A 23,410-nucleotide genomic window follows, 5' to 3' on the forward strand; every position below is an offset into this window, starting at 1 on the left:
CCATGAAATTAAACAGAGAACACATTTGTAAATTTCACTGCCAAGGGAAAATTCAGTATGAATCCTCTATACACACAGATAAACAGAGAAAAAGTCAACTAATTTATAAGTATCTGAAGCATTAGTAATGTCTAATATTAATAAAGTCAATTATTTTGATAGCTGAAAGTTTAGAAAATGAGAATAATGAGAAAGCAAAGGCCCATATTTGGGAAAACAGCATTTTTTTTGAATCTCAATTTATATATACAGCAAAACATTTTATATTTTACAGATGATTTTGACAGTTGAATACACAAGCCATTCCCTAATTTGTAATGGTATAATACAATGTTCTCCATAACTTTTTTTCAGCAAGTTTATTTCAAGAAAAGTCAGATAAAGGTATTGCTCTTAGAATATCTTCTTAATATATGGGCTCAGATAAGCATATAAGTAATTTTACTTACCTGAGTAGACTTATTTGCTTTCTTGGAATTTCATGGGTGTGAATCTGTTCATGTATTAGAGCAAGTAGATTTGGATCCTGTACTAGTCTCATTTTTTCTATATACAGCCATGGTTCTAAACCAATGATGCAGGTTCCCCTGTAGCAGGTTTCAGCGAGTCCGCCACAACAAATCAAAGAGCAGGGCCATCATTAAACTCATTAGTACCCAGGTAGAAAGCTGAAGATCAAGCCCGGCTACCTGGTGCTGAAGCCAAACTCCAAGCAACTTAATTTTTCAGCATTTCCTGTGAGATGGGGCACTGGGCAATTGCTCTGTTTGCAGCTCCTAAATGCCGGCCCTGGCTTTTAATTTACTGGATAAGCAGAAAAACAGTTATTGTGGCACAGGTGGCCATGAAGCTTTTGTGGCATATTGTAGGTGAGGCAGGGCTCACAAAGACAAAGGTTGAGAACCCCTGCTGTACAGCACATTTGGTGCTTATGAGTTTTTAATAGGACATATTAAATGAAGAACCTATTTCCCTGGAAATGTTTGCATACTAAATAAATAAAAATATACAAAGTTTAAGCTAAATAGTATAGTACTTAAAATACAATATTCTAAGAAAATCTCTCAAAATTATTTCCAAATCAGATCAATTTCAGAGTTCAAGGGGCTTTAGTTTTTTTTTGTGGTTTTATTTTTTTATTAATATAGGCACCTTGATAACGTAATTTCCTCAAACAAACCAGCCGCCTCCTGTATCCCCATAGTTATTTAACTTCAGACAACTCATTTCACTTAAATAAATGTGCGAATGACAAAGGTACACAAGACTGTAATTTAATAAGCAGATAACTAATGTGCTGTTAATGGAACAACAAAATGGCTTGATCCATCCCTTAAGTTCATGTTTATGCTGTATATTAGAAGACAGAAGTTCATCTTAAATCTGTGTGCAACTGTATCTTTTCCCCACCAAATGAGTATTCAGTATTCAATTAAGATCAAGTGATATTTATCTTCAGTAAAAAACAGAAACAAATTCCCTCCCCCAAACAACCTTCACTCAAATCAAGCCAAGAAGGATGTTGGATTCTGAAATCACTGATCTCCCAGATTCCTGCGTCCTCATAGTTCAGTAAATTATTTCATTTCTATATAAGAAATTCTCTAATCTGTCTACTGCCTTTCAAATTGATGTTTTGACTATCTTCCCTGAAATTATCTGTGGTAAAACCTTTGACATACAGTCATGGATAGACAAGAGGGAAGAATGTGTTAATTACAGACTCTTACAGATTGCATGACCAACAAGCTACTCAAGCGCAGAAAGTTGTTTTTTGCTTTCTAAGCTAATGCAACTCTAATGAGGAGGAACTAAGTGTAATTCTGGACACTGCTGGAGCCAGAAGGTACAAAATAGGAGAAAGCATTGCACACTCATGCAACCTCCTGAACCATTATATCTATTATTGCCCTTATTCTTTTTGCTGATTAGAAATTAAATTTGAGAGAATTCAGAAAAAAATATTACTATTAAAACCTTGATTTGCTAGTTATCATTTGTTTAGTAAGCAATTTTGTCTCTTTTTACTTTCAGATCATAATCATTTCAGAGGAGTGAGAGTTAGGGAAAATTCTTTTATAATACAGGCCAACTTTAGTATTGAAAGTGTCACTCAAGAAGAGAATTCTTCACAAAGTCTTCATTCTCAAAACACGATATACTAGTCTATGGAGTATAATAATCCCACTCCTCTTTTCACTAGAAAAGTTAAAAAAAAACAAACAAACATGGGTGCATTTTGGAAACAATGTGCAAAATCCTACTTTTCTTGAACCCCTAAACAGCCTTTTCTTTCAACAATTCCTTGCAAACTGACGCTGGTTAAAAAGAGAGGGCTGCTAGCTAGATCTCAGAACAAATTAGAGCAATTTAAACAATTTCAAAACAGAGTCTATGGGAATTAATAAATGTTCAAAATGTTTCTCTTTCTTACCTGCTGGTTTACGGGAAAATTCCTGTTGATTTTTTTTATCTATAAAAATGAAAAAAAAAAAGATTAACAAATATACTAAATAAATGCAGCAGTGAAAGACATCCTGGGTGACATGAAACACTTGTGGGCCGTGTCTACACGTGCCCCAAACTTCGAAATGGCCATGCAAATGGCCATTTCGAAGTTTACTAATGAAGCGCTGAAATGCATATTCAGCGCTTCATTAGCATGCGGGCGGCAGCGGCGCTTCGAAATTGATGCGCCTTGCCGCCGTGCGGCGGGTCCCGACGGGGCTCCTTTTTGAAAGGACGCCACCTTCTTCGAAGTCCCCTTATTCCCATGAGCTCATGGGAATAAGGGGACTTTGAAGTAGGCGGCGTCCTTTCGAAAAGGAGCCCCGTCTGGATGCGCCGCGCGGCGGCAAGGAGCGTCAATTTCGAAGCGCGGCTGCCGCCCGCATGCTAATGAAGCGCTGAATATGCATTTCAGCGCTTCATTAGTAAACTTCAAAATGGCCATTTGCATGGCCATTTCGAAGTTTGGGGCACGTGTAGACACAGCCGAGAACTGCTTTCATCTTTGTGGTGATTCAAGTTACACTGATCTTGTAAATACCTCTCTCTCCTGAAAACAATGAAGTAGTAGAGATGAGCCCACATTCAGCCCACAGAATCATGCGGAAGCTTGGATGTCGTGGTTAGCTAGCTATGTCTATTTGGGTAGCACCAAAAACACAAAGCACAACATTTCCAACCATGGGAGAATCTGACTGTGCAACAGACCTAGCTGTTTCTACAAAGAGGAGGAAATTAATCCATGTGTATATGTGTGTGTTTCTTTCTTTCCCAACATGCTTAAAGGACCTGGAACAAACATTTTAAACTCTACCATCTTCACTGTTAGATGAGATTTTAGATTTGATTTGTAGAGCTTATTTTTATTCTCTGAAACCATCTTACTGCCAATTGTTTTTGTGTCTCAGGAGAACAAAAAAAATGCAATTCAAACATTAAAGGATAAACCATATTGTCAACTAGGAATCAAAGATAAGCCAGCCAGGTTCCCATACCAGAACATAACATTTACACTATTCCAATGTAATGCATGACATTTTATGGGAACAGAAGATGAATTGCTAGAGAATATGTTTCTTCTAAAGTTTCTAATCTCAACTAAATAAACATCCACATATACAGCTGAAAAAAGCATTGAAATGGTAAACTTAAAAAAGCAAAAAAATGTACTTTACCCCAATATCAAGCCTCATCAGGTTATCAAGCAGATATTAAACACCTTGCAGCTCTTCAACTGACAGCCCCCACAGCTTGGTTATTAAAGCATATTTAACACTCTCAAAAATTTGCTATCAGCTGCTGAGTTTATTTGGGAGTTTGGATTCCCCCTGACCCTGGAATGCCTGAGGAGCCTCAAAGCAAGGCCTCCCCACTAAAGTCTTGGTACCTTGCATCTCCTGGGTTCAGGCATCTCTAGGAAAAGGGAGATGGCAGAGAGATATACGAGCTGTTTCAAGATAGTGTAGTCATTCTACACTATCTATTCGAAGGCACTTTTCACAAGAGCGGGTATATTAAACACAGGCTACATATACACTTACTGCAGTGAGTAGCCAGACAGTACATGTCGATTTATCACAGATATAAACTATGGGGTCAACAGCCACAATGGGCTGTGGGGCAAGGTGGGAGGGGGGCCAGACCAAGAGTGGAAGGGATGGGACTTAGAGCAGTCAGATCTGAGCACTGCCCGGGCCGTGTTGCTGGCCCCCTCGCAGCCATGGAGAATGGTGATTCTATGACAGTCAATGGGCCCAGAGCTCAGGCCACCACCGAAGAAGCAGAGGTAGTGACTGGAGCTCCTGGCCCTTTTTGAAATGCCTGGCCCCTATGTAAACACCCACTTTGCCCCCTCATCAGGGAGCCTGGGTATAAACAGCAGTGTAGCTGGTAAGACAGGGCTTAGGTGAGTAAAAGAGAAGGCCCTACACCCCTGACCCCACAGGGTATATACCCTACATCCTACCTGCCCAACCCCAGCTACACTGCTGATTTTTAGTAGTGTAGTGTCCTGCTGAATCCCCAGTGCCAGACCCTTTCCATATTACAGTGAAAGTCTATAACAGTGGGGAAAGTTTCTGGCCGGGGAGACAGTAGAGGAAAGCTATAGCAGGGGAGGTAGTAATGGAAGGAATAAGGAGCTGCCAGAGCATTTTCCCACTGCTTCCCCCCCACTACACCCCCCACACTGCAGTGGATAGCTAGTTACATGGGTAGCATTTGTACTGTGTATGCCACTGCCAGTGTAGGCATAGCCATGGTGTACAAAGACTTTGAGCTTTATGTCCTTATTTCTAAAGACAACATCTATACGATACTCCCAAATTACAGTACCTATCAATACTGGTAGGCACCATTAAAGAAGGCGTGGGGAACCTCCAGCGTGCTGGCCGCAGGAGATTCATCAGGGTTAGCTGCTGGCAGGCTGCAATTAGTTTACCTGAGCATCCACAGGCACTGAGCCTCTTGGGAATTTAGGAGCATAAGTCTACTTGCAAGTGAATGCACCTTAGCCTTCTAAGGGCTCAGTTCCGCTCCAGAATCGGAAGAAGTGGGTCTTTCCCTCAAAAGCTCATTACCTAATTAATAAAATTGTTAATCTTTAAGGTGTTACAGGACTGCTTGCTTTGTTTTGCTAAGTCAAATTATGAAAAATAATTTCATTTAAGTCGCATATGAACTTTTAAATGTTTCCCTTATTAAAAAGAGCATTTTTCCTTCTTTCATATTACTATAAAATGCATTGTGATGATTTTAAAAGTTAGTCTGAATTAGATTAATTTTGCAAATTCATACCTCGGCCTATTACAGAAAGACAAGTTGGATGAGATAATATCTAATATAGGACCAAATTCTGTTAGTAAAAGGCAAGTTTTTTAACCTACCCAGAACTCTTCTTCAAGTCTGAGAAGAGTACTCAGTGCCAAAGAGAAATACGAAGTCAGATAGCTTAGCATAAGTAATTAACACATTTTGTAAGGACCGTTCAAGGTAAAATGGCCTAGTAACATGTTAGTAGTCATATAAGGAAAAGGAGGCTTAGTGGGTTACAGATTTTTATAATAATCCATGAATCCAATGCCCTTAAAACCACAATTTTATGACCATAATGAATATAAACTGAGGCTTATCCCTTGGAAGTGCAGGTTTCCTTTCAAGAGAACGACTGATAGGGCAGTCAGATATAGAATGATTGCTTTGAAAAGTGTTTACCCATAGATAATAGGGCGTTTTGTCTTAAAATTTCCCTGTGGGAGTTCATTTCAGTGCATAGTGGTTGTCTGGTTTCACCCACGTAGTTGTTATCCAGGCATTTAGTGCAGTAGATGAGGTACTCCATATGTTGTGAGAGGCAGGACTGCAGATGCAGAGGGGATGGCGCAGTTGCCCAGAGGCCAGTGATTCAAAGAGACCTGGGGCTCCCAGCCACCACTGCTGCTATTGGGACAGGAACCCTGGACCTCTTTGAACTGCCACTGGAACACTGTGTCATGTGCTCCCCACGGCTTTGAGGGTTGGAGGCGGGAAATGGGAGAGGTGCAACATCACGGTCCCACCCCTTCTGGGAGTGTAGAGCTGCATCCACCCCCATGTTGCCCAGGTGCCCATGGAAGCTGTCCTCTCCTCTGGCAATAGGCAGTAGGTAATAGGTAATAGGACCCTCTGTTAATGAAAAGTGTGAGGTCTGAGGAGTTGATCATTGTAATAGTGGAGATATCATGAATGAAATATTTTTGCACCTCTATTCTGGCTCTAACAACCTCCCAACCTCTCCATGCTCATCATCAAAAGCAAATTCCCCATAGATCAGGACACTCTAATAAATGCATTGCAATATTGCAAATTATGTATGATGTAAACAGCACAGAGAAGTTCTACTTAGTCAATAAAGGCAGATAATTGGCTATTAAATGTGAAAACTGGGAAATGAATAAACTCTTCTCCACAGAATATTCATCATTTTGGGCTCCTTAACTATGTGTTTACATCTGGAGGGGCAGGGTGGAGGGCGCTCAGAAATGTAGGTTTTTCAAGACTGATTGTTATAATCAAAGTTCCAGGTACTGGATATCTGAAATGAATACTCCAATCCCTTAGACAGAACTTCATCATCATCATCATCACCATCATCAACAACAACATCAACCATAGGCTCAGAGCCCATTGGTGTCTGATGCCTCTCTCATTATTTCCTTACATCTTTCCCTGTCCAGTGAGAAGTGGCTTAGTTTCTGTAGACTAGCTCTGCACCAATCTACTATATAATCTACCCAGTCTCAGTGGGGTCCTCCTCTCCCATTCAAACCATCCACTATGCTGAATACCAGGATGTTGCAAACCTCTCTAATAAAACTCTAACCACAGTAAATGTAAGTAAATGTGATATTTATGAGCAATCAATTCAGCTGAAACAAGTGGGTGTACCGTGGAATTGTTTGTCTCATTGAAGTTTGCTGTGTTACTGAAAAGGTTGGGAACCACTGCTCTAATCACAGTAGAGAAAGGAGAGCTGTCCAGCACTAGACACTGAGGTTCAGGAGTCATCATTAATCTGCAAAAGATGAGTATGCAGCCAAAGCATGCAAGAAAGGTGGTGCTGCTGACAACACGGTACTGTGGCTGCCAGTGCCAGATGTCTTGCCAGACTGCAGGAGAAGCAAATGAGATATATAGTACCGAGGACAATAGTATTGAGGAGACGATATTGATCACTGAAAGCACAGATCATAGAACCAAGATGAGAGAGACAATTCCCACACTAAGGTAACTACAATATGAATATGGTTTTGAAGGACCTGATTTAGGTAAATTAGCAAGTTGACTTCTTGGTTGGCAGTGCCACTGGTGATCAGTACTGACCTATAGGTCCTTCATCTTTCTGGCTGTCCACAGCAGAAACTGAGAGCTGGCTGAGAGGTGTTTGTTAGCAGCAGGCAATATTTTAAAGCCTACAAGTCTCCTTTTTCCTGGAATGATGTGCCTTGTGTCCATAGCACTTTTTGAAAATGGTTTTGGAGCAGAAAGTGGCTGCTTCTGAAGGGGCACCTCAGCACATCGATTTTTCAACAGAAGACCATTTTAGATGGGCATGACAAGCTTTTGTGTACACTTTGTAAAATAACTGCAAATCGTTCATTTGTTAGGGATTTGATTAGCTTCCAAGCAGATCAAATTCTTTGTTTTCTCATCATTAGCAAACACAGCAGTGCCACAGCCAGGCCAGATCTTAAACCCTGGAGAGGGCTCTCTGTTAAATTCACTTCTCAGTACTAAGGTGAAACTAATTTAATTCATCGTCTTCATCATCATTAATAACCATGAGCTCAGCACCCACTGGTGTCTGATGCCTCTCTCACTATTTCCTTCCATCTTTCCCTATCCAGTGCAGAGTGGCTTAGCTCCACACCAATACATTACATCATCTATCCATTCTCTGTGGGGTCTGCCTCTCCTATTTGAACCATCCATTATGCTGAATACTAGGGTCTTGATTTTTCATTCGTCATTCATTCTGAAAACATGTCCAAATAGTTGTAGCTTCCGTTTTATAACCTTCTGCACCAGGTTCTCTTTTGGCTGTATCTTCCTATATAATTCCTCATTGGTGATCTTCTGCATCCATCCTATTCTCAGAATCTTTCTGTAACAACTCCTTTTGAACGCCAATATTCTTCTTTTCAAATCTTTTGTTATCACCCATGTCTCACATCCGTGCAACATGCTGCTGAATACACGTTTTCAAGACGCCCAGCTTTGTTCTTAATCTAATTGCTTTGTTTTTCCAGATCTTATCCATCGCCTTCAAATTTGCTCTTGCTTCCACTATTCTAGTCGCTATTTCCTTCTTACAGTCTAGATCATACATTATGTTGCTCCCCAGGTATGTGAACTTCTCTACATTTTCTAGTTCAATACCATCCACACTGATCTTCCTTCCTATTTCCTTACCTCCAAATACCATTGGTTTTGTTTTATCAGTGCTCATAATCAGTCCATACTGCTTCTCTTCTTTGTTTAACACCTGCACCGTTTTCGCTAGCTTCTCCTCATCTTCCTCAATGATAACTATATCATCTGCAAACATCAAATTGTTAATTCTTTTCCTGTGCACAGATATCCCTTATACCTCTTCCTTGATCTTGTCCATCACTCTCTCCAGATGTGCAATGAAGATACTTAGCGATATTGGATCTCCTTGTCTCGTACCTCTACTTCTTTTAAACCAACTTCCCAACTCCCTGCATGTTCTCACCGCTGTCTCTGCATTATCATTGATATCTTAAATTTAAATTTAATTCCCCCCCACTAATCTGCTTAAATGAACTTATCCCAAACTATGAAAACACTCTACTAATTCTAATAACGATCCTAACTATACAAAGCTACAGGGAATCAGAAGATGTCTTAGGCTCTGACTTACTATCATAGGCTGCAGCGAAGAACTGAGTAGCAATGGTGGCTGTTCTGTATTTTATACCTGGTTGTAGGTAATGTGAGGCATATGGTATGCAAGAGCAGATGAAAGAGATTCTCCTGGCTAAATCACTATGGGCTCAGCACTATGGAATGCACAGACCTAAAACTGTAAGGAGGATCCTAATTCAGAACATTAGTGATGTTTCAACAATAGGACCACATATGAAATTCAATTCAAATGCATTTATTGGACTGCATGGCTTAATCGCCATATGTTAAACTTCATCTAAGCCTTCTATTCTGAGATGTGAGCACCTTTGTTTCACTTAAAATGCTCAGCACAACTTTAACTATATTGTCCCTACGGCTTCCTCACAATTAAAGCTAAGATTTTCACAGAGATCTTTCGCAGAAGTCATGGACCGATCATGGCGAATAAACTTTCAATAAAATATCCTTAACAAAATAGAGAGGCAGGTTCAGCACCCACTGCTGCTGGGTCTTCAGGGTCCCCTACTTCTGTCATGAGTGGGGGCTCTGGGGTCCTCCATGGCCTGGGACAGCAGGGAGATCCGGGGGTTCCCCACCACCTCCATGCAAGCTGAGCTGCTGCAGGGCCCCCTTGCTCTTTGCAGTGACTGAGAAATCTGGAGGTCCCCACCACCCTTTGTGGCTGGGCAGTTACAGTGCCCCCCTCCCACACCAGGGAATAGCTTGGGGGAGCAGGGACGGACAGCTGGAAGTTCTAGTTCTAGTGGCAGAAAATGCCATGGAGGTCAATGGAAGCCATGAATGTTGTGACATTATTGCACCTTTAACTATAATAAATGCTTATACTGAAAGCGCTGTATGTCAGGATCCTTGAGTTTCTATATTTGGCATAAATGGGAGGATGAGCATTTACACCTGATAGTAACCAAATTACTGAATCTACAAAGGAAGTACAATATCAGAAACTATTGTGACTGTTTCTGAAAGTGACAAAACATGTTATGATTGATTTGCTGCTTAAGATGTACCAGGACAATGGGCTATCGGTTGCAAATAAATAAATAAATAAATAATCCTAGACTAACCTTGGAAAGAAGTACTGTTGATGTGAAGTCAATATGTTGGACAGATGATATGGAATTGTTGTAATTTTTATCATAATGCTGATAGCTTATGGAGAATAGTTACTAAAGGCAGTAATTACTTTGGCTGGAAAGAAGCGGACAAACGCAACACAGCAAAACATCTCCTCAGTATGTGTAATATATTTCTCTTGAATACCTAAGTTTGTAATTTAAAACCAGTTATACTCCATGCCTAAGAAAAACAGTACACAATGCAAACCTACGTAAATGATTTGCAGATGAGCTACATTTGTTTTCGTTTTGTCGAAGAAAATTATATAGAACCTCGAATTAAGATGCAATGCACACAGCAACTTCCAACTAAACTGCTTTATGTCATGTGTCGAGGCCTCTTATTAGAAACAGGATTTGTTTGCATACCATTATGTTCAAATTACATACACTAGACTGTCCTTATCCAATGATATTTTCAGGCATCTACACATCAGCTGCAGTACCATGCTCTGGAGAAAGTAGCTTCTGGAGGCAATAAGAGTTCTCTTCTTAATACTTAGTTATTTTTATTTGAATTCCAAACTTTAATATAGTGTCTAAAACAAAGTTGTCATCAAAATTCCAATTGATTTTTCAGTGGGTTGATATTTTACCTGGTTGGCTGTTACACCCTCCCAGTAATGGAATGAAAGTCAATGACCTCACAAAACTAAGTGACTGGGCAACAACATCGGAAATGAAATTTAATGTTGATAAATGTAAACTAATGCACATTGGTAAAAAATAATCCTAACTACACATACCATACGATGTAGACTAATTTAGCTATAACCACTCAAGAGAGAAATCTTGGAGCCATTGTGGACAGTTCTCTGAAAACATCCACTCAGTGTGCAGCGCCAGTCAAAAACAAACAAACAATGTTAAGAATCTTCAAAAAAACAGATAGAGAATAAGACAGAGAATATCTTCTTGACTCTATATAAATCCATGATACACCCACATCTGGAATTCTGCATACAGATGTGGTCACCTGATCTTAAAAAAAAAGATATATTGGCATTAGAAAAGATTCAGATAAGGGAAAAAATAGGGGTTTAGAATGGGTGCCATGTGAAGATTAAAAAGACTGACTTTTCATCTTAGAAATAAGGGGACCAAGATGGGATATGCTAGAGGTTTATAAAATCATGATTGGTGTGGAAAAAGTGAATTAGGAAAAGTTATTTATTTGTCCCCATAAGAACTAGGGACCACCAAATAGGTAGCAGGTTTAAAACTAACGGATGTTTTTCTTCACACAGCAAAGAGAAGGCCTGTGGAACTCCTTGCCACAGGATGTTGTGAAGACTAGGAGCTTAGCAGTCTTCATAAAAGAGCTAGATAAATTCATGGAGGTTAGGTCCATCTATGGCTATTAGCGAGGATGGGTAGGAAAGGTGTCCCTAGTTTCTGTTTATCACAGACGAGGGATGGATGACAGGAAAGGGATCACTTTGATGATTACCTGTTCTGTTCACTCCCTGTGGGGCATCTGGCATTGGATGCTGTCAGAAGACAGAATACTGGACTAAACTAAGCTTTGGTTTGGCCCTTCTTATGTTCTTATAACCAGTTTAAATCATCTAAAGTTCTAAAGTCTCATTGTTAGAACAAGATGAAGCTTGTTTAGAGGTTACAGCAAAAGGCTTGGCAGTCTGCAGGTCTGCGGCCCCATCTATCACTGATTTACTGTCTAATCTTCATCAAGTCATTTATTCAACCTGGCTCATTTTCCTCATTTGTAAAATAACAATAGTAACTTACCCACCTTTGTAAAGGCTCTGAATGAATGAAATGTGACATGAAAATGCCAAATATACTTCATACCATTTTTTGCTTTTGCTAGAATTAAGAAACATCACCAATCAAATTTGTTTAAGTAGTCTTTACAGCTGGGCCCAATTTTATTTTTCAAAATGTGAATATACATGACATATTTTTGTAGTTGCTGTGTGCTACAGGTTACTTTTAATCTGTTACGGTACATTTGTTTTTAATGTAACCTGGGTTATACTCAAGGGCTGATGGTGAAGATTCCAGTTTGGCATGGCTGCAACTCCCATGCTCAGGCCCTGCTCCTTGCTCTGGCTCTGCCACTGCCCCTTCTCACTGTCTCCCTCCTCTCTTTTGTCCTCATCTCTGCTCATTCCTTGTCCCTGCTCACCACCTGCTTGTGCTTCCAGCCACAATCCTGAACCCAAGCAAATTATATTTGGAAGCAAAACAGAACAAACCTTCACTTTCTGCAATTTATTTCTCAACAAAATGGAGCATGTTTTCAACCATGTGCTGGATAGCGTTTGGGAAGACCAGACATGCAGAAGGTACCTAATGAAAAGCACTAAATTTGAAAATACAGAATGTCAGTCAAAGTTCTTTTATACTCCCTGATAGATGACATGCAGGCAGCCTGTAAGTGCCCCAACCCCTCTCATTGGTCCTGGGGAACACATAACAGCAAGCACCAGTTAAAACGGACTGCAAAATCACTGGCCTTTCTTCACACAATGAAACACAGTGTAGACCTCACCTGCAGCAGCCATTTGTCTCCAAAGAAGAAAATGACTGGAGTCAGACTGCAAGACCTGCCACCTCATTTTCACTTTTTCACATAAACAAGCTTGAGGGTTTCGTATGTTTATGGGCTCAATTGCAGTAAACACCTCAGACAATGAATAAGAATCGCCAAGGGGCATGGATCTTGGGGGTTGGTGCTTTCAACTAAAATCTGGCTGCTGCTTTAACAATACAATAGATCCCTGACATACACAATTTTGGCTTATGGATTTCTTGCAATAATGTGAGTCAAAATCATGAGTGGCAGGGAGCTTGGAATTAGGTGGCAGCCTGGCTCCCGGCTCCCCTCTGCTTGCAGGAGCCAGGAAACTGAGCAGAGCTGCTGCATTGGTCAGTTTCCTGGCTCCCATGAGTTTCAGTGAGCCCAGAGCCAGGAGCAGCAGTGCTGGTCAGTTTCCCAGCTGCCACAAGTGGCAGGGAGCCGGGAAACTGACCAGAGCTGCTGCGCCTGGTTCCCAGCTGCCCACCACTCCCTGGAGCCAGGAAACTGACCAGTGTTGCCGAACTTGCTCTGGCGTCCCTGCTGCTCATGGGAGCAGGCAGCCAGGCACAGCCAAGATCGGGGTACCCAAAGGCAGCAGGGCCTCTCTCCCACCTATTCCCGCCTTATGCAAAATTTGACATACGCGTGATTGCCCAGGAATGCAATGTACGCAGAAGTCAATGGTGTAATGTAATACTCATTCGGCTCACAGAACCAAGAAAGCAAAATGCCCAACAGAAGCAGTGTGTTGTGCCAGAGTTACGTACCAGTCATGCTTTTTTTGTAAGAAGACTTTAACAGCCTCCCCCCTCACCTGCTCTTTCCCACAGCTGGGGCTGCTGGAGGGCCAGCGGGGAATTCAGCTCCCAGCCCTCCCTGCACTGCTGTGGGACCAGCGGAGGCTCTGGCTCTGGGCCCCCCATGCTGCTGCAGGACCAGTGGGGGCTCTGCCAGCCCTGCGGCTGGAAGCCATCTGGGCTGCTGAGCCCTGGCAGCAGCTGCAGCTGTGGGAACCCTATCAAGGAGGTGCCAGTACACAGTCTCAGCACATACTGCCACAAAAAAGGCCCTGTATACCAGATTGGCAGACCATCTAACCCTTGGGGTGAAGGGGCCAAATCCCCAGTCCCATTCTCATCAGGCAAATATAATCTCACATCCACTGAAAAGAGTTCAGTCCTATCCTACCAATACCTCCTCCTCTCTGCCACCATGTCCGTCTTCCCCCCTTTTCTTCCCTCCACAGCCCTTTCCCCCCAGGGTCCCACCACTCAAGCTTACAGCCCTCTCCATTCAAGCTCTCCCCATGCCCTGGCCATTGAAGAATTTGAATATAAAAAATCTAATTGCCCCAGGCCACTGTTTACTGCAGGAAAGCTCAGAAGGGCTCTGGTCCAGGAAGTGGGGTAGGGGAGGTGTCCATTCCTCCTGGCCATTTATTGCTTAGCTCCAACCACCCACTCCCATTTAGCTAGCCCTGAGAATAGGACACTATAGGATACCTGGTGCCACAAATGATCCAGCCATCCCTGTAGTACACCGACTTACTGGACAAAAGCATAAGGCTGGCTGGCGTTCCTGTGCCTTTGTCTAGTCCTCCTATTTGAAATTGTAAAAAAAAAAAAAAAAAAAAATTGTAAAACTGCACTTCTGAGCACTTTCCATGTGATGACCTCAAAGCACCCAACCAAAACCAAATGAATTTACACAACCCCCTGTGAGGCAGACAAATATTATTATCCCTGCTTTTCAGATAGAAAAACTGAGGAACAGGCTAATTAAGTCCTGACCTACTGTCTTTTAAATCAGCGGAAAGACTCTTCTTTAGACTGAGCCCTAAATGATTAAGCCCCACTGCTGATATAGAAAACGGGAAGGCTCCCATCCTGGCACACAGAAGGGAAGGGCAACAGGTGCTATGACTCAGCGTGCCCCAGTTGCATCCTTCAAGCTGGTCAGATCTGTGTTTACGGAGACGGGGGAAAGGGCATGTGTCCACTCATGCCATTCTGTGGGGCAACTCCCCTCACCAAAAAAATAAACACCTGCACCCATCAGCTGCTTCTACACATGCAAGATCTTCTGGAAGACTGGTGCTTTCTTCTGGAAAGTCCATGGTGCGTCTACACATGAAGGACACTCTTCCAGAAGGAATCCGGAAGAAGGTGCCCCATCTTCCAGATTCCATACTCTGCTGCGGAACCAGGAAGAGCACCTTCTTCTGGACGATTCTTCCAGGAGAAAGCATGTGTAGATGCTAGCAGTTAGTAGTTCGCCCCCTCCCCCGGGGCAAACTCCTCCCTGAGCACCTTCTGGATGCAGACCTTGTTGCAGTTCAGCCACCTGTTGGGGGGCTGTGGTGGCTGCTGGTACTGGGGAGCCAGCTTGGCCATCCAGCCCCGGGGCAGGGTCCCCTCATGCACCTCAACGAGGTTGTGGAGGGAGCAGTAGGAGGCCACAACCTGCCGGACGTTCTCCACCCCCACATCGAGGCACATGAGGAGATATCTGAACCGTACCTTCAGACAGCCACAGGCACATTCAGCCAGGTACCAGGCCTGTGTGAGCCAGGCATTGAACAGCTCCTGGAAGGGTGTGAAGTGGCCCGTGTATGGGCACATCAAACAGGGCTGGAGGGGGTGGGCCGGATTGCCTGCGAGGCAGAGGGGCATGGCAACCTCCCCAATAATGCTTTCCCACGGGTGCACGAATGTTCCAGCCTCCATCCTGCAAAACAGGATGGAGTTCCACAAGATGCACACATTGTGCGCCGTGCCTGGACAGCTGACATAAAGGCCCATGAACTTGGCAGAGACACCCACCACCACCTGGCGCATGATCGAGTACTACACCTTGCAGCTGAAGTATCAGCTGCTGCTGTGGTCTGGGGCCCTGATGGGGATATGTACCCTGTTGATCACCCCGAAGCACTGGGGAACCCAAGCTCCGTGAAGCCCTTGGTGAATGCATCCATGTCCCCAATGCGCATCAGCTGCCACACTAGCACATGGTTGATGGCCCTCATGACCTACAGAGGAACAAGAGCAGGCACACTCGTGGGTGTATGCAGGGTTGTCCCTACCCCCTTCCCTGTCCTCCCACTCCCTCCCTACTGGGCCCTCCCCCCCACTGGGAAACCTCTCTAGCAGCGGGCATTGTGGTATCCCCCCTGGGCTATGCCTGCCTATCCCCCGGTCCAGCCCCCCACAACTCCAGCTCCCAGGGGTCCCCCAAGCCCATTGGCTCCCTCCCTCCCCCCTGGCTGAGGCGGGGCCTGGGGCAGGGCTCACCTCTGGTAAGATGGCCCTGACGGTGGATGTGCTCACCCCAAACTGCTGCCCGATGTACTGGTAGCTGTCTGGGGTGGACAGTTTCTATATCACTATGGCCATGCACTTCTCCACAGAGAGGACCAGCCTCATCCAGGTGTCCTGGTGTCAGAGCACGGGGGCGAGTCAGCTGCAGACCTCCAGGAAGGTCTCCTTCACCTGGAGATTCTTTAGCCAGTGATCATAGTCCCACTCCTCCATGACAACCCTGTCCCACCAGTCTGTGCTGATGGTGTGGGTCCAGACACTCTGGACAGCCCAGGAGGAGCCCGGCAGCGGTGGTGTGGGGTTGGGACCCACAGGCCTGGCTCTCCACTGCCACAGGAGGCCAAGGAGGGTGGCCAGGATGACAGCCAGCCTGTTGGTCAGGGCAAGCCTGCTGGCCTGCAGCTGCTGCGGGGGTCCATGGCTGCTGGTTGGGATACACAGGACAGGGACCTAGGTCTGCCTTGCTGCAAGCAGCTCAGCAGGCCTCAGCAGCTTGTGCAGGGAGAGGCTGTTTGGGTGGGGCCCTTTAAAGGGTCACCGTGGCTGGCAGCCCCGCAAAGGCTGTCCTGCCATGTGACCCCATCTGCACCATTTCCTGCCCTGTTCTTGCCGAAGACTGCCAGTGCATGTGTAGGCGCACTCTTCCAGAACAAGGAGCGGCTCCAACAGGGACGTGTTTAGTGTGTAGACATGATCATCTGGATGATGATCCTCCAGAAGATATTTTCCAGAGAATCATCTTCTGGAAGATTGTACATGTGTAGAAGCAACCACCGTGTCCCTGCTCTTTCCCACCACAGGGCTCTCCTTTGTTATCTGAAAAAACAAACCTGACTGAAACGTGAGCTTGTATGTGGCCCATGCAGGTTCCAGGGTGGGAAGCTGAGGAGATTCCCTACTACTAAGCCTTCCCTGCCACCCCAGAACTGGCATGAACCACAACAGAAACATCAGACACAGGGTATGTCTACATAGCAGCATTATTCTGAAATAAGCTATTCCAGAAGAGAGATTCTGGAACAGCTTATTTTGAAATAACGCTGCTACGCACAAAATGTATTTTGAAATAGCATTTAGTTATTTCAACATAGAACATCTATAGATGGGCTACGTCAACATTAGCCCTTTCCTTTCGAAAGGTGCATGGTAATGATCAAGATCAGACTATGCTACTGAGGTGCTGCTATGAATATGCAGCGCCTCATTAGCATAATGGAGGTCATGGCAATTCGAAAGTGATGCTTTCAAATAGCGCGCCGCCCGTGTAGATAGTGGCATTTCGAAAGGACCCCCCAGTCTTTGAAAGCCCTTTATTCCTAAAACAAATAGGAATAAAGGGCGTTTGAAGACTGGGGGGTCCTTTTGAAAGGCCCCCGTCTACATGAGTGGCATGCAACTAGAAAGCGGCATTTTTGAATTGCCGCTGCTGCCATTATGCTAATGAGGAGCTGCATATTCATGGCAACTCCACATTAGCATCTTCTGACCTTGCTCATTACCATGCCCCTTTCGAAAAGGGAGAGGCTAGTGTAGATGCATCTACAATAGGGCCTATTTCGAAAGAGAGCCGTTGGAGGCACTATGACTTATTTCGAAATAGGCTCTATTCCTTGTCTACACAGCTTCATTTTGAAACAGCTATTTTGAAATCAGCTCTATTCCTTGTAGAATTAGGCTTTCCTATTTCAGAATAAGCCACTGCTATTTCAAAATTACTTTGAAGTAGAGGCCATGTCGCGTAGATGTTAGGAAAGTAATTAAAAAAAATTACTGTGTAAACATATTCACACTGAAGTAGATGGGGTTTTTAGAAGTAGGTCTGCCGTATCCCTGTGGCAAGTATCCCTGTGGTCTGCAGTATGGTCCTCTTCTGTGGTCCTCTTCCTTGCATACATGCCACTCATTCTTGTACTGTAGCATCAGAAATATCTACACAGACATGCATGGGAGCTGAAGGACTGTGTCTTGGAAATTATCTCCTAAAATTCTAGGTTCTACTCACGAGTTTGTAGCTCCAGACTCAAGAGGGTGGAGGGGGGCATGCTTCCAAAAACATTTCTCTCTTTGAATGTCTACAGAGACAGGCTTGGTCAGATGGAGGGGCTTGGGGAAGGAAGCTGTAAATTTAAAACAGCTAAGGGGTTAAGCTACAATGGGTATTCCAATTGCATTCGGTTAACAACTGGCACTTTTATGACTTCATATAATTAAGAGAATTTTTGCTACCACTCTCTTGCTAATATCCCTACACATTTATTTGCTTTCCAGGGCTTGACTACCATGGTGACCTGAGTACAAGCTTTGTCCAAATACCTTTAGCCGCCTGTATAAAATGACTTCAATTTAATTTATTTTTAAATGGCGTAGCAGACATTCAAGCACACGTTTGGACTGTGACATTGGTGAGCTTTGTATTCAGCATGTTTGGGTTTGCTAGTTCAGGAGCTTTCAATTTGGTAGAATCAATGAAATTGGGCTGCTCGACATCAAAGGTTTACGAAATGGAAGGATGGTAGGAGGAAATACAATAAAAAGATAAATATTATAATGAAGACAGTGCCATTGCGGAGCGATTAAATGGTTTCTTTGCTTCAGTCTTCACGGCTGAAGATGTTACAGAGGTTCCTAAATCTGAGCCAGCCTTTTTAGGCAACAAATCTGAGGAACTCACTCAGATTGAAGTGACATTAGAGGAGGTTTTGGAATTAATTGATAAGCTGAATAGGAACAAGTCGCCAGGACCAGACGGCATTCACCCAAGGGTTCTGAAAGAACTCAAATGTGAAATTGCGGAGTTATTAACAGTGGTTTGTAACCTATCCTTTAAATCCACTTTGGTACCAAATGAGTGGAAGACGGCCAATATAACACCAATATTTAAAAAAGGCTCTAGAGGAGATCCTGGCAATTATAGACCGATAAGTTTAACATCAGTACCAGGCAAATTAGTAGAAACACTAGTAAAGAGTAAAATTGCAAGGCACATAGAAGAGCACGAATTGTTGGGCAAAAGTCAGCATGGTTTCTGCAGAGGGAAGTCGTGTCTGTCTAATCTATTAGAATTCTTTGAAGGGGTTAATAAACATGCGGACAAGGGGCACCCAGTGGACATAATATACCTAGATTTCCAGAAAGCCTTTGACACGGTCCCACACCAAAGGCTTTTATGTAAATTAGGTGGTCATGGGATAGGAGGAAAGGTCCTTTCATGGATCGGGAATTGGTTAAAAGACAGAAAACAAAGGGTTGGAATAAATGGTAAATTTTCACAATGGAGGGGGGTAACTAGTGGTGTTCCCCAGGGCTCAGTCCTGGGACCGATCCTGTTCAACTTGTTCATCAATGATCTAGAAAATGAGGTAAGCAGTGAGGTGGCAAAGTTTGCAGATGACACCAAGTTGTTCAGGACAGTCAAAAGCAAAAGGGATTGTGAAGAACTACAAAAAGATCTCAGCAAACTGAGTGATTGGGCAGCAAAATGGCAAATGAAATTTAATGTGGGTAAGTGTAAGGTAATGCATGTTGGAAAAAATAACCCAAATTACACGTACTACATGATGGGGTCAAATTTAGCTACGACAGATCAGGAAAGGGATCTTGGAGTTATAGTGGATAGTTCTCTGAAGACATCCACGCAGTGTGCAGCGGCAGTTAGTAAGGCAAATAGGATGTTAGGAATTATTAAAAAAGGGATCGATAATAAGACAAAAGATATCATACTTCCCCTATATAAAACTATGGTACGCCCACATCTCGAGTACTGCGTGCAGATGTGGTCTCCTCACCTCAAAAAAGATATATTGGCATTAGAAAAGGTTCAGAAAAGGGCGACTAAGATGATTAGGGGCTTGGAAAGGGTCCCATATGGGGAGAGGCTAGAGAGACTGGGACTTTTCAGTTTGGAAAAAAGGCGATTGAGGGGCGATATGATAGAGGTATATAAAATCATGAATGGTGTGGAGAAAGTGAATATAGAAAAATTATTTACCTTTTCCCATAATACAAGAACTAGGGGACACCAAATGAAATTGATGGGTAGTAGGTTCAAAACTAATAAAAGGAAATTTTTCTTCACACAGCGCACAGTCAACCTGTGGAACTCCTTGCCCGAGGAGGCTGTGAAGGCCAGGACTCTATTAGGGTTTAAAAAAGAGCTTGATAAATTTTTGCAGGTCAGGTCCATAAATGGCTATTAGCCAGGGATAAAGTATGGTGCCCTAGCCTTCATAACAAGGGCAGGAGATGGATGGCAGGAGATAAATCACTTGTCTTCTGTTCTCCTTCTCTGGGGCACCTGGCATTGGCCACCGTCGGCAGATGGGATGCTGGGCTTGATGGACCTTTGGTCTGACCCAGTATGGCCATTCTTATGTTCTTATGTTCTTATGTAAATCTGGACCAAACTAGTCAGAACTGCACCCCCTAATAGGTGCAAATTGCACCACAGTTTTGCAGTCAGTAAGGTGCAGCAAGCAAGTTTGTGAAGTAAGAAGTCAAGCAAATTACATGAAAGTGAACAAAATAACAAGTAAAAGCAAATCAATGGACCATCTGCTAGACGAAACATGAGTCTTCAAATGTACATTTAACAGGGGGTGAAAGACCATGAGGAAGAGTAAGTAAAAACTATTCTGAGTGTTTTGCATGTATGAACATTTTCAGTGAGATCAACATGTCTTGAGAAAACAATGGAAAGAAAAGTATGCATCTATTCTTTGTATTGCAATTGTGCTCAGTTTTAAGCTCTCAGATGAGGTAAATGTTCCCAGAAGGAACTTAACAGGAATGGGCAAAAGTTAGGGGAGAGAGGGCCTTTGGGATCTTCTTCCCATTACAGGCAGAGTGAAGTGAAAGAGGCCACAAAGACTTTGTGGTCATGTGGATGTATGTTGTTTGGGAGACAGCTGGACACACTTTAAACTAAATAGAGCCTGTTTTACCACAAATGTGCAGGCTTTCTGCTCTGGTAAAAACTGCTAGATTACAAATTTAGGGCCAAACTGGTTGAATATTTTCTAGAAAGCATTTTTTCCCATTGAAACCACAAGGGGGGTTGTTGAAATATGTTTTCTGATGAAAATTTTGTTAGGAATTTTCCAGGTCCAAGATGGATTTCAGGTGGAGAGAGTGATGGAGCACAGGAAGCTAGAAGGAGGAGAAAGATTCAACAGAATAGCCAACAGCTTGCTGATTAGGGTGCTCAGTTAGATGTGGGAAAGCCAGATTCACATTTCTGTTCTCCCTTATTCAGATATATCACGGAGGCAGGAAAGTATTACGATTCCTACAGTTGCCAAGTTTGGTTGAATGTTTTCATGATGTTTTCATCAAGTGACATGATCTTTAATTAAAGATTACTTTATTAATTCCTGCAGGGTAGACTATCCTAACAATATCCAATTTACAAAAGAAAAGTGGTGGCAAAATGATGAAGCCACTGAGTCAGGAAAGTACTTACAAATGTGTTTAATGTTTCAAAACATGCTTAAATCCACTTGACCAAAATAAATTTTTAAACACAGGCAAATAGCTTTCCAAAGGTCACACAGGATCTTCTGAATCCTGATCCAATATGTTATCCACAAGGCCATTCTTCCTTTACAGAGCATTATGGCTGTGTTACGGTAATTTCACAGGTAAACTATATATTGGACAGTGTGCAAACCACCATTTCCCTGCTCTAAATAAAACTGAGATAGTGCAGTAAATAACACAAGTTCTTATCAACATTTCTGTGCTACATCTACACCAGTCTTCTGTGGCCTAATAGATAAGGCATCTGAGTTCAGATCTGCAGATTGCTGCTTTGAGTCCCTTTTAGATTGCAATAGGTTTGTCTAGAAGCCTTCTTCTTAGCTTCACTGAACAACGGTCTGGCTCTAGGAAGGAGTTCCTTGCTGGGGTGCTCCCAGTGGTGCCTTTACTGTTCTGCAATTGTCAAGGGAAAAGGACGGAGGATCCAGGCTGCTGTGTTGAGCAGTTTCCTTCTTGGCTAACAGGGGGAGTTTTCAAAACAAAAAGCAGTCAAGTAGCACTTTAAAGACTAGCAAAATAGTTATTAGGTGAGCTTTCGTGGGACAGACCCACTTCTTCAGACCACAGCCAGACCAGAACAGACTCAATATTTAAGGCACAGAGAACCAAAAACAGTAAGCAAGGAGGACAAATCAGTAAGCAAGGTGAGCAAATCAGAGAGTGGAGGGGTGGGGGGGAAGGTCAAGAATTAGACTGAGCCAAGTATGCAGACGAGCCCCTATAGTTTTGAGAGGCGTGCCAGCTGACAGAGGAGCAATTTACAGGACCTTGGGGTAAGTGATTGTCCGGAGTGTGTATGTTGGTGTTTGGGGTTTACTTTCTGCTTGGGGTTTACTTTCTGGTTGCCTGAGAGCTACTGTGTACTGGGCTTGTGTTTGTTTGTTTCTTTGTTTGGAAATTCATGTACTGAGCTGTTTGTTTGAAAGACCATGAGCTGAGGCTGGCAGTTGGAAGCTGTGAGCCCTGAATGAGGATTTGAAAGCTGCAACTCTCTGCTCATTGATCAAGCTGTAGGCAGAGGGTGGGGCTATCAGGAAGGTGAGAGCTTTATAAAGCCTGCCAGTAAGCAACCAAGGAAGTTGTGAACAGGGTGATTGCAAACAGGAGGGAGTTTAGAGGGAGGTAGTTACTTCTGACATTCTTTAAAACTTTTATACTGAACTATAGCCCAAACTACTGCATTTAAATAAAAACACCAAATCTAATCTAATTATCCGTAGGAGAGAATGCAGGCAGAAGCCCAGCAGCAGAGTGGGGGCTATCCTGTTTATTGCATCCAATGTAATATGTATGGTTGCCTGCCCCTTGGACAGGTTGTGTATGTGTGCATTTAGTGCAAGGAGCTCCTGGCTGTGAGAGACCAAATGTGGGCTTTGGAGGACAGCATGGTTGAACAGGTCTTGAGATGCTCTGGAGGTCGCCCTTCTGGAGGGTCTGAAGTCTAGGACGATGATCAGCAGCCCCTCAGTGAAAGTATCTGAGTCCCCCTGAGTGGTGGGCACCTGCTGGGACTCCAGGTCTGGCTCCTGCTCACTCTGGGATTAGGGGTCCAACTCACTGGTGTCCAGTGTCCCTTTGCAAGAGGATCCATTGTCACCCCCCAGGAGATGGTGGAGCTCCTCATAGAAGGGGCACGAGGCAGTGGCTTGCCCTGACCACCACCTCACATCCCAAGCCCTCATATCGCCCTGGTGTAGCTCTTTCACTTTTGCCTACACTTATTCCAAAGTGCAGGCAGGGCGTCTGTGTTCTGCCAGGGCTTCGGTGATGTGGGCGTAGCCCCGGGCATTGTGCTCCTGGCTGCAGTGTCCAGCAGCTCTGACTCATCACCACAGAGGGCAGCAAGTCTTTGATTCCCACCCTGGTCCACAATCGTGGCTGCTTTTTCTTGGCCCATGGTGGGTGCTGAGACTCCTTTGGTGGGTTGTGGGGGGGTGTTTCTGGATGCCTGTGCCATCACT

The 23,410-nt window shown here is 43.6% G+C and overlaps 1 protein-coding gene across 2 annotated transcripts in view; it reads right to left on the reverse strand.

Annotated features, from left to right (window-relative positions):
* Window positions 1-23,410, reverse strand: part of SNTG1 (syntrophin gamma 1) — a 628,960-nt gene that overhangs the window by 147,662 nt on the left and 457,888 nt on the right. For both annotated transcript variants that reach the window (XM_074987189.1, XM_074987190.1), the window contains one exon: window positions 2,435-2,473. In XM_074987189.1, coding sequence (XP_074843290.1) covers window positions 2,435-2,473 — 39 coding nt within the window. The remainder of the gene's footprint in view (window positions 1-2,434; window positions 2,474-23,410) is intronic.

The sequence above is a fragment of the Carettochelys insculpta genome, chromosome 2 (assembly GCF_033958435.1).
Source record: "Carettochelys insculpta isolate YL-2023 chromosome 2, ASM3395843v1, whole genome shotgun sequence".
Taxonomy (NCBI): domain Eukaryota; kingdom Metazoa; phylum Chordata; order Testudines; family Carettochelyidae; genus Carettochelys; species Carettochelys insculpta.